Source organism: Limulus polyphemus, unplaced genomic scaffold (assembly GCF_000517525.1).
Source record: "Limulus polyphemus unplaced genomic scaffold, Limulus_polyphemus-2.1.2 Scaffold1826, whole genome shotgun sequence".
In the NCBI taxonomy this organism is placed as follows: Eukaryota; Metazoa; Arthropoda; class Merostomata; order Xiphosura; family Limulidae; genus Limulus; species Limulus polyphemus.
Window position 1 is genome coordinate 168,556 of NW_013667436.1, and position 12,126 is coordinate 180,681.

The 12,126-nt window shown below is 34.8% G+C and overlaps 1 protein-coding gene across 1 annotated transcript in view; it reads left to right on the forward strand.

Moving 5' to 3' along the window:
* LOC106465070 (phosducin-like protein) overlaps positions 1 to 12,126 on the forward strand; it is a 44,674-nt gene that overhangs the window by 8,753 nt on the left and 23,795 nt on the right. Inside the window, exon 2 of the mRNA XM_013925268.1 lies at positions 897 to 1,022. Coding sequence (XP_013780722.1) covers positions 897 to 1,022 — 126 coding nt within the window. The remainder of the gene's footprint in view (positions 1 to 896; positions 1,023 to 12,126) is intronic.

Below are 12,126 nucleotides of genomic sequence, written 5' to 3' on the forward strand. Positions count from 1 at the left end.
GTTCATGTTATGCATTTGGGAAAAAGAGAAAAGGATTTAGTTGTGATTGCTGGTAGAAATTTTGTAACTGTGGTGAAAAAATAAATAGAGTTCATGATTTTATTGCTACAAGTGTTTGGTTTGAGACTTAGACTTTTTGAATTTGTTTTCTATGAAGTATAAAAATTAGAGGTGTTATAAAGTATTAGAGATTTGAACTGCCTTCCTGTGGCTGATCTGTTTATGTGATGAGATGAAAAGGTAGATAATAGGTGTGATAGCCTGAATGATCTTATGGATAATAAAGGGGAAATTAAACATTTGAAGTGTTGATGTATACCTTGTACTTCTAAAAAAACATTTTTATTAGAATTATAAAGCTTGTGTAATAATTTATTTGATGATGTTCCTATAATTTATTTTTTATTGATATACACTTCTTTGCTTCAGATTTGATCCCCAGACCTGTCACGCACCAGATGAGTGTTTTACCAACTGAGCTAATGAGTTAACCTATGAGTTAACTTGCTATTAAATCACCTTCCAACAACTCACACTACTACAGTGTGCTGTTTAAATTATTTTACAAGTTTTATAGATAGGTAAATTACATGGATGTAAAAGATTACATTTGATTTGGTTTGGGTATTGTGTGTGGTTATTGTGGTGAGTGAGGACTTTCCTTAATGGTCAGATGGCCTTCTGTGACCCTGTTCTAAGAAGTAACTATCAGGTATTAATAAATACATTATACTAAATACATACAGATATTTTTCTCCATATAAACTTGAACCAAAATAAGAGGCATTTGTAATTCCTTCATTTTTTTTTTTTTTCTGCTTCAGGAACATACATATATATACATTTATATATATGTTTATTGTATTTAGTTGTACATCAGTCTTTTATAATTTCAGACTGGTCCAAAAGGTGTATTGAAAGACTGGCAGAGGTTCAAACAGCTAGAAGTGGAGAAAAGAGAAGAACAAGAAAGAGAGAGACTGGATTTAATAAAAAAGTTATCAATGACTTGTCGTTCTCATGTAAGAATCTAGCTCTAGATTTTTGTTTGTTGTATTGTTTGAAAATCAGTTTTGGTGTTATTAAATAGGCGTAAGTTTCTTCAAGGCTGTTTGATCATAAACCATTAGTTTATTTTATATGTGATGTATGCCTAAGATACCTTCTGCAAAGTGTTTACTACATTATATTAAAGCAATTATGCATATGTAAATCTGCAAGTCACTGGACAACCATAGCTAATATAAAGTCTGTATAGAATGGTATGTATTAAAACTAAATTTTAAGAGAATTTGTTGTTTCAAGGTAGCATGATGCCACAAAACTTTATCCTCTTGAGAATGATATATAACAATCGTTTCTACCACAAAATATTTCTACATTCAAATTGTAATGATGTGTTTAGATTGAGAATTTTGAATTTCCAAGATGGGAATATCCCATGTACTTTATGGCATTGGAAAACAAAGGAATGTAGATCAGTTTGGGATGCCAGGCCCCTCCAGAAAAAGACCTCCAAAAGGTCATATCCAGCTGAGGTAAGGTACCTGCAATGTCTTGTAACAGATGACAATGCATGAACACAAAGGTCAGTGGCAAAAGCCATCCACAGGCCCCAAGTAACATAATGAAGAAGGATCTTCATCTAATAAGATAACACAAGTACAGTAACTCTCCCATTTACCTTGGGGATTCATTCCAAGAAAATACAGCGTTATACAGATAGACATAAATTGGCCACTATTTTCCCATTGACTTAGTATTATAAAGGGAGGATGCCTTCCTGGAGACTAATTTTAGGACACTCAAACTTAATCTAACTTAACATAAAGACATAGAAAATATGTAAATAAATACAGAACATAAATAAAATGTATAAATAAACATGTATATTGAGGCCAATAGGACAGACAACATGTGACTGAGGCTGAGCAAAGTTTGGGCAGGGTGGCTTTGAACTGACTCCCAGGAGTGGAAAAATACCTGTGTGATGCATCTACTTGTTGTCATGATGCAGCATAGACCTAGGGGCACAGTTTGAAGTTTTCGTTTTTGGGAGGGGTTGTCAAAAACAGTTAAACCAGATTTAAACAACTTATTTCAGATATTGTTCCCTAATTTCTTAATGACTTTATATTGGATCGACCTAAGTGGGAGAATTACAGCATATCCATCCGCCTATTATGCACCTCGAACAGCAGAAGAATGAAATGGGTTTTCATGATATTCCATACAGACTTGCCAGTCAAATCACCATACAAATGTCTGTAGGTTTCTGTGCAATCATACTGTTGAAAGAATTGCTTGGAACTGTCATTCTCACACTTATTGCCTAGATGGATTATGGAAAGTAGCTGAGAACAGTGGTGTGGTTTTGATATGAAGCCTTACAGCAGAGATTTTTGCAAAGGAAATTATGTTGCAATAATATTTTCAAGTTGTATGAGGCTCCATAATTGTTTTAATATAATGTACTAAACCTCTTTATATCACATGCTTTGAAACCATTAAGATGTTCAGTACATGCCAATAAGTATCATTGCAAATAAAATTAATAAATAGCAAAAATTAATAAAAAAAGTACAGTAACTACAAAACTTAGCTATTACAGCTAAGCCTTACTAGTTAGCTCTTAGTATACATGTGTACATTTGAAGAAACAGTTTTTACGCATGTTGTGCAATTATATTAATTGTCTTAAGACATAAAGGTTTTTGGCCCTTTAGAAATAGTATCTGTATTTATAATATGACTATGTGAATATTCTTTAGAAATAGTGTGTATATATATTGTAGGTAGCTATTTCAAATAAATACGTGAATATCTTTTAAAAATAGTTTCCGCATATACCATGTAAGAAGATCTTTCAGATGATACATGAATATATATTCTTCAAATATAATATATGGTTGTTCTTATATTAACAAAACATCAGTTAAACATTACCATGGTAAATGTTTGTGCCTTGGCTTTTTCCCGACACCCTAACAATTTATCTAGACTTCAGAGATTTGTTTTTATCACAGCATTGTTTAGGACACCTGCAGCTCTTATAGCCTAGACTTATTACAGAATCAATTTTTGATTGCTTAGAATTTAGGATTCGTGTGAGAAATATGTTTTTTCATATTGTTGAAGTCCAAGATAGGAGAAACTATGACTGTTTAAGTAATGACTTTTATATTATCTTTAAAACAGATATTCTGTTAATGAACAAATGCTGTAATTTTTTTTTTAGAAATATGGCTATAAATTGTAACAACTGTTTAATCTTGATTTTAAAATTTTCTGTCTTTGTTTTTAACTTTTTTCATACCAGTCACATTACAAGAAATAATAATATTACTTTGAAGTTACTGAATTATAACCTGATTGAGCTAAGCAATTACAGAATATATTAGCATTATTTTAACTTTGTATTGACTTCCTTAGGTCTATATGGTCAACTGGTTAATTCAAAATGCTACATTGTTATAGGGGAAGGCTTCTATCATGTAAAAAATACTGAACATCTGGTTACAGTGTTTCACAATTAATTTTTATAAAGTTAACTGGTACCAATTTCTAATCTTGTCACAAAATTCTAACTGTTCTTCCATGGATTCTAACTGGTCCACTCCAAGAACATGTATATATATATGTTAATTCTATGTTATCAATTCCAAATGTGATTTTTTAAAGACACAATTATAAATATGTATGTGCATAGTAAAGAATCCATTGTCAATCCCAATTGTCACCTTAAAGTCATAACATGTAATGCCTGTGGTAATAGCTCCACAGTGTGTTGGGGATATCCCATCTACCAACAAAATCCAAACACTTATGTTAAACTAGCCAGTAAGAATGGAAAATCAATTAAGGGTATGGGGTTGAGTGCTTACACCCACAACGTCTCAACTCCTACTGCCCTTCACTGTCTGCAGCCAGTTGTGGGAAGGTAGTTACCCTTAAAAGTTCTTATAATTCCTAAAGTAGAAATGAAACCACCCTAACACTTCTACTGTATGCAACTCCCAACTTCCACCCTTATAAAAGAAATGAAATAAAATAATAAAAGGTATTAAATAAAATGATCTTAAATAGAACTACAAACCCTACCTTAATATTTCATTGGTAGTTCATATTCCCAACCTCCTCGTTATTCAACTATAACGTGGGAAAGCTGAGACAAGCCCAGCTACTTGAAGTTAGTCTTTCCATCCCAGTGTACTGAATAAAATTATAATTTTAAATTTAGCTACTTAAAAGTAGCTCACAACCTCTAGTGACAAAAAAGGTATTTTCCATGTTGAAAGTTTATTTTTTAAAGTATTTTCATATTTGTTATAAAACAGTGTACAAAATTTTCTAAATTGCCAGTATTTGTAGCCAATATTTTCTGGTTTATTTATGAATAATATAAAATTATCCATAAAAGCATTATCATGATTACAAACTATTAAAAATCTTTTTAGCTGAGATATAATGATGCCTTTTAAAATCATACCTGCAATAACACTGTTGAGGGTAGGTAGACCAAGGATGGGAAAATTAAATTCCCTTCTTTTATCAGCTTTGCTTTGCCTTCTACAACATTAATGTCCAAGTCTAAATAGTTAGTATGAACATCATTATTATTGATTTTTTTATGTTGCAAGTTCTTTTGGGTATTTTAAGTTTGATGTAAAATTCAAGTTATTTATGGCAATTAAATCATCTATGTAACAAAAATTATATATATATATTAGGATTTTAAACCTGTTTTAGGAATGAGTTTTCATAAATGAGTAAATACAAATTGGCCATATTTGAACAGAAGTTTGCTCCCATTGGAATACCCAATATTTGTTTATATACTTGTTTGTTGAAAGTAATATAACTATTATAAACACAGAAATAAAGTATTTTTTTACATTGAACTTTAGTAAATTTAAATTTTGGAATGTTTATTTCTGTATTTACAAAATTATTGAACAAGTCATTGAATACTCTGATTTCAAAGGTGAACAATGGATTCTTTACTAAAATCTTTTTATATTAAGTTCATTATTGTTTTATAGTGCTTATTTTAATTGCCTATTAATAATTAATGTAATTAATAGTATCGGAGCTATTTATTTCATTATATAAATATATATATGTGTGTGTTTTATAGTGCTTATTTTAATTGCCTATTAATAATTAATGTAATTAATAGTATCGGAGCTATTTATTTCATTATATAAATATATATATATGTGTGTGTGTTTTATAGTGCTTATTTTAATTGCCTATTAATAATTAATGTAATTAATAGTATTGGAGCTATTTATTTCATTATATAAATATATATATATGTGTGTGTAACATTAAAAAAATATTTAATCCATAACAACAGTTTTTGATTATATCACCCAAAAAGCAGTATAATAGCATGATTTGGTATTCCAGTCAGTCCACGCAGGGGCAAATTAAGGCAAAGGCTATTGGGGCTGCAGCCACATGTGTAGGGTAAAAAAAAGGCCAGTTATGAAAAAACGAGACCAGTCTTAATTTTTTTTACAAAAATTCTTAATGAAAAACCATTCAACCAAGATTACTTATTTTTCTAATGAAAGAGAGAGTGTGTGTGTGTGTGTGTGTGACATTGATAGGCCTACCTTGTGATGAAGAGTGCAGAGGTTTGAGTGGTTAGCCTCCGAACAGTGTGACTAGGTGTAGCCCAGCTCTGACACAGCACATTTATTTGCATTGCAAACGTGCTAAGTTTAAGTGAGGCTAGATTTAGTCATGTTAATCGAATGATAAGCCTCAGCCAATTAAAAACTGTTCACTTGACATTTTTGTTACTCTGTCAACCATGCTCCTCCCTTGCAGCTAAAACCCAACACACCATTTCTTATTGTACGATCAAGCAGTAGGTTTAGAATATGACTAGACCTAAGTTGCTAGGTTAGATTGAAGATATTTATATCTTTCAATTCTTCATTCTCAAAGAAAAGAGTTCAATCATCACTAACAAGATAAGTTATGGTATTTTAAGATTTTATGATTTATTGTATTAATTGTTTGTGCTTCTTGAACAGAATTTGGAATTCTGACATGATATCTTACCTCCTCTCACATAATAACTTCTTGATTTGTGCTGCCCACTGTATATGTAATTTGTGCTTGTCACTAACGTTGAGGCTCCCACCTAACTTCACGTGATTACATGTGGTATAACCATGTTGTAGTATGCAAATGACCAAGAGACAACTCTCCACCAATAGAAGTGTGACACATCCACCTAGTGTAGCCGACTATGTTTGTACAGTAGATCACACTCGTCACAATCATTCTTGATTTGGCACTCGTGTGTAACAACGTGTCTTTTTCTCACTTATGTACTTTTCAGAGTTAGGCATTTTGTAAGTGGAAGTATCTACAAAGCCATTACCTGTTGTGGAAGTATTTATTGTTGGATTTTTGCTTTCAAACATTTTCTGCACCTGTAGATTGTGTGGCCTTTTACTTTCACATTTTTAGTATCAGTAACTTCTATCTTGTCTGGAGACAACAAAACTTTATTCATGCTAGTATCACACCTACGTTGGTGTTGAGTTTGTCTTTGACTGTTGGAAGATGTGATGGCTTTTGTGTGGTGTGTGGTGGAGTAGTTCGTGTGGCCTATACCGTCCTTTGTATATGACATACCCCCCACCTCTGTTTCTCATTCAGATATGCTGGTTCATTTTTAATTCTTTTTACCACTAATTTGGTGCAGTCATGTCTCATCCTCTTTCCTTTGTTACTAGGCCTAACTTTGTTCTAGATACTTTGTCATTTCTTAGTCCTAAGTTCCCACCATTATCGTACACTGTACCATTTTCCATTATCTTCCCTTAGTTTACCTTCTTTCTGTGGTAATCCACCATTCCTCTCGGGTTTTTAGTGGATGCTTGTTCACTTATCTTCTCTTCAGTGGTGTGTTTATCTTTCTTGGACTTATCACTTCATATTTGGTTGATCTGTTGCTACAGTTTGATGGGGGAGGGGGGGGGGGTGATACCTTTGTAACTTAAGTCCTTTTGCTCTTGTATGCCTTTATCTGGTTTCTTTCTTCTGCCTGTGTGATTTTACTGGAGTGCTTATTTCTCTGGATCATATGGTGGAGTCACATGCCAATGCTTTTCCTTATTCTCGTTGTTTTCCTGTGTCTTCTGTTTTCTTTCTTTGCCTCTCTCTATCTCTTTTCCTCCTGCTTCGTCTTCTTCCTTCTATGTCACCACTTCCTGTTCCTCTATTCACATCTGTCCTTCCACTGCTCATAGACTTTAGTGCTATCACTATTTGCAGTGACTATTCTATATTTTTAGGATTGATGGGTTCTGTTTCCTTAGGTTTATGGACTTTTGCCCTCTGTTTGTGGCCGATTCTGGAGTACTGGGAATTCTTTCAGAGAGCCTTACCCTTCATTTTTTCCTCTTCTACCCCATTGTATCCTGTTTCTGTTAATTTTCCTCCTCCAAGGGATCTTGTTGCTTTCCAACATCGAGGATAGTGTTAGACCTAATGGCTAGACTCTAGTGGATGGGTTTTTCATTCTTTACCAGGATTTATTCCCATGTTTTATGGTTTCTGAGGAATCTGTAGCTAGGCATCTGGTCTTAGACATTTTATGTCTCAGTTAGTTTCCTGATGAAATATTACTTATGGAGTTGCTTTGCTTTTGCCTGGGCACTCCTTGTTTCAATGCTTTTGCCACTTATCTCAACACCATACTACCTCTTTTCTGGTTCCCAGTTTCTCTTCCAACTTTCTCTTCTGATCCAACTTTTTCTCTGTGCCTGCCATCCTATTTGTCTTTTCCCTCATGTACTTTCCCTCAATCTGGTCACACCATGTTGAGTCCTCCTGCTCACTCTGCACTGGCTGGCTCAGCTATGGTTTCTTCTAATGAACTTTCTCTGTTCCTTTTCTCCTTTTCCACTGCCTCTGTCATGCTCCCTACTCCTTCAGCCTCACTCCTCTCTCTCTCTCTCCATCTGGCAGTGTTGTTACTCCAGCTTCATGTTTGGATTTTGTTCTGTTAATTCTTTCTTCCTCTTTGTCTGTCCATGCAAATAATGCATATTCCATAGTTGGTCTCTGCAGTGTGCTTTTTGCATTCCTGTTCTTCTACACCCCATCTTTCTGAAATTTTACATAGCTATTTGCCCATGGCTTATCATTTGTTCTACTTAATATTTTTGGGTTTTCTCATTATTGTCAGGTATTCTCCAATCCTGTTCTTTGTCTGTTCTTCATTCTTTTTTTGCTGCCTTCATCCTCCTTGTCTGACAGTCCTTCCTGGTTCAGGCAGTGGTATTCTGTTGCTGTAGATGGTGTGTATTTTCCTCCTACCATGAACTAGAAGACAAATATCCAATGCCACCTAGTTTTGGATTGGATGAATCTGCCATCTGCAGTTCAACCCTCTGGCTGGCTTTCCCCCCTCCTGCCATTGCCTGGATGCTGGTTCATGGGTGGTCTGGTGTTGAATTGGTAGGGCCCTCTTCTTGCTGCAGACTGGACGAAAAATTCCTAACGCCTCCTCGTTTTGGACTGGAGTTGACCCACTATGTTTGCATTCTCTCTTTCCTACAATTGCCTGGATGTTGGGTGGCCTGATGTTGGTTATGTACTAGGTCTGCTCTCATGCTCTGTCTTGGTTGCCAGAACAGAAGTTGCTTTTCCCTTCTACTTCCTGGTCTTGAGGTGAGGACAGTTGGGACCTTCCTCCTTCCATGGACCAGAAGAGACATACTGATGCCGAATGGCTTTGGAGTGGAGTTAACCCACTGAGCATGGCTTGATGTGCCCTAGCCATTCTACACAATCCGGTGTGTCCATTTCTAAAATTGGACTTGCTTCCTTTTCCCCCTTTTGTCTTGGCAACACAGATTTTCATCGCAGCCAAAGAGTATACCCTGGTACAGATGAGATGCAGTCTCCCATGGGTGTGACCCTACATTTTAGGGTATCATGCTCCATGGGTTCTCTTTGAATGCCTTCCAAAGTGGGTTCATCTAGAAATATTTTGCACCAGTCCCTCCGCAATTTTATTGTGGAATTCTAGCTCATTTGCATGACACAATGCAGCTGTACAACACATAATCACATGAAGTTATGTGGGAGTATCAAGGCTAGTGACAAGCAAAAATTGCACGTATAGATGGCAGCACTAATCAAGAAAAGCTATTATGTGAGATGAGGTAAGTATCTATCAGAAATACATTTTTCAGTGTTGGAAAATGTTAACATTGTTATCCTGTAAAAAATCCTTAATTACTTGTGGGCTTACATTGGCATACTTATCAGCTGTAAATAATTCATTGACAACTTGACAAGTATTATTAATTGGAGGGTATAGAATACAAGTCATCCAAGTGCAAAATTTGAAATTTTTGAGTTAATTACACAAAACTATTAGGTAGCTCATTCTGACATCTCTTTCTCTCACTCTCATACATATACACAAATATGCTTATATGTGCACACACATATTATTTCTTAAATGCTCAACTTATCTATTATACAGATGTACAAACACAAGAGTGGTTGTGAAAAGCTAAAGTCAAAGAAAAAGGAAGAAATATTAGATAAAGTAGTAGCTAAAACTAGGAAGCTAATGAATTTATGAGCTTTGTCCTCTAGTACCAAAATCCGCACCAGCCAAGACAGTGAAAACAACAATGTAGACACTAAATTTCTAGATGTTGATGACCATCAACTTCATCATATCAAATCAAGCCCTTGCCCTCAATCAGAATGTGCTGAAAGTATAACCAACATCCAATACTGTGAAAACAACAATGTAGAGACTATAACTCTTGATGCTGGTGACCATAAATTTCATCAAATTGAATCAAGTCTCTACCAACAGGAAGAAATAAATTATTGCAATGGCAATGAAGATACTAACCCATCTTTTACATTCAACAATGGGACATGGACACAAGTTTTAGATGAAGTGGGAGATTTTGTTTGTTTGTTGGAGATTACCTCTTGCCAGTACATGGATGCAGATTTCGGTGCATCTACATAATCACATCCAGGTGGCAAGTATAAACACCATTGCTCAAAGACTTTTTCATCACGAGCAATTTAATGGAGAAAAGGCTAAAAGAGACTGATTTTGCTACTCACTGTAGAAAGGGAACGTCTTCTACATTATATGCAAATTGTTTTCAATAGCATTGGAAAGTCCTTCACCAGTTACAACTGGTTACTCTGACTGGAAACATGCTGCAAAGGACTTCAGTTGGCACAAAACAAGCTCACTGCATCAAAGTTGCATCATCAAATTTGTTATTCATAAAACCAAAAGTGGATGAATCAACAAGACTAACAGAGCAGATGGAGTCTAAGAAAAAATACTGGTACCAAGTTCTAGAGCATATTCTCTTAGTCATTATGTTTCTATCATCCTGAGGGCTATCATTCAGAGAAAGCAATGATGTAGTTGGTTCAATGGATAATGGCAATAACTTAAAAAAAGGTCATGTTTCTTACTTATCCTCAACTGTTTGTGTCAATTCATAGACATTCTAGACAAAGAAATTCTTACCATTATTATCAAGGAAATCAAAACTTTCAAGTATTATTCAGTGTCTGTTGATTTTACTTCAGACATATCTCACACAGATCGACTGATAGTAATCTTTAGGTACATTCTAGATGATGGCTGTGTAGAGATGTTTGTCACATTCTTACCAGTAAGTCGTCACACAGGAGCAAAACTTGACAGAGTTCTCATTAATTTCTTTGAAAGGAATGATATAAGAGTTTAAGATTGCTGTGGGCAGTCTTATGACAATGCATCCAATATGAGCAGCAGATATGGTGACATTCAAGCCTTAATCAAAGAGAAGAACCTCCTAGTGAACTACGTTCCCTGTTGTGCTCATTTTGCTAGGACTGCTATGGACTGTTGTACGGAAGCTTGTTTATTGTTTGCCTTTGTGCAGAAGTATTGTATTTTTCTTAGTTTCAACCTGCCTGTGGAAGCACCTATATGATATGCTTGAAAAGCTAGGGTTCCTGACAATAAAGAGATTATCAGACACAAGATGGAGCATCCATTCAGATGCAGTGCGAGCCCAAAAATGGGGTATAAAGCCATAAGTTCTCTCTTCTATTACAGACAGTGATTCTGAAAAGCTTTAAATTATGTTTAGAGTCAAGAATCCTTATGCTACAATTGGAACAACTAGAAACAAATATAATGATTAAAATGTGGAGCATTATCTTAGATTATAAGTTTCACAAGACAAGTCATTCATTACAAAACTCCCAAATGAACATCAATACAGCTTCTCATCTGCTTAAATTTCTCAAGACATTTGTACAGAAATTACAAGTTTCATTTCACAAATTTGTGGAAAAAGGTAAACAACTGTCAGGATGCAAGACATATAAGGTCGAAAGATCAAGGAAAAGGAAGAGAAATGTGTGATTGGATGAAAGGGATGCTGAGGATACTGATTTTTCACTCTCTACTCAATATAAAGTTTAAACTTTCTTAACAATACATGACAAACTGTAACTTGCACTAGACAACAAAATAGTGGAACATAAAAATGTCAGTTACAAATTCAGGATTCTACGAAACTTAAAAGTATATGCCTACAGAGGACCTCTGCAATGCCAACAAAAAGGTGATTAGTACATATCCTACTGATTTGGATAGTTGCATAGAGGAATAGATTGTTCAATTTGCCACCCTCTGAAAGGCAGGGTTTGTTAAAAAATTATCAGAATCCAAGGAAAAAAGTATGCTGAGAATGATATGTGACCAATCTCTGAAATGTCTTGATAATCTTAAGTATATACCTGTGCCTCATGTCAAGCAACTGTTTGGGAGAAAGACTTTTCTTGATGCTAGAAACGATAAAGAACACACTTTGATCACCAATGTGCTGCCAAGACAGGCTAAATGTACTGGCACTTTTGTGCATAGAAAAAGGACTTCTTAGAATTGCTTCACACCAAACACATCATAAATGCCTTTGATACAAAAAGAGCTAGTAAGACAGTAGTTTAACCTAGTATAGATGACATGATCTGTTACTACTGCTGGGCACACTATGTGAGTACCAGTGTGATCTAAGTGTGTGAGTACTGGTGTGATCTAAGTATGTG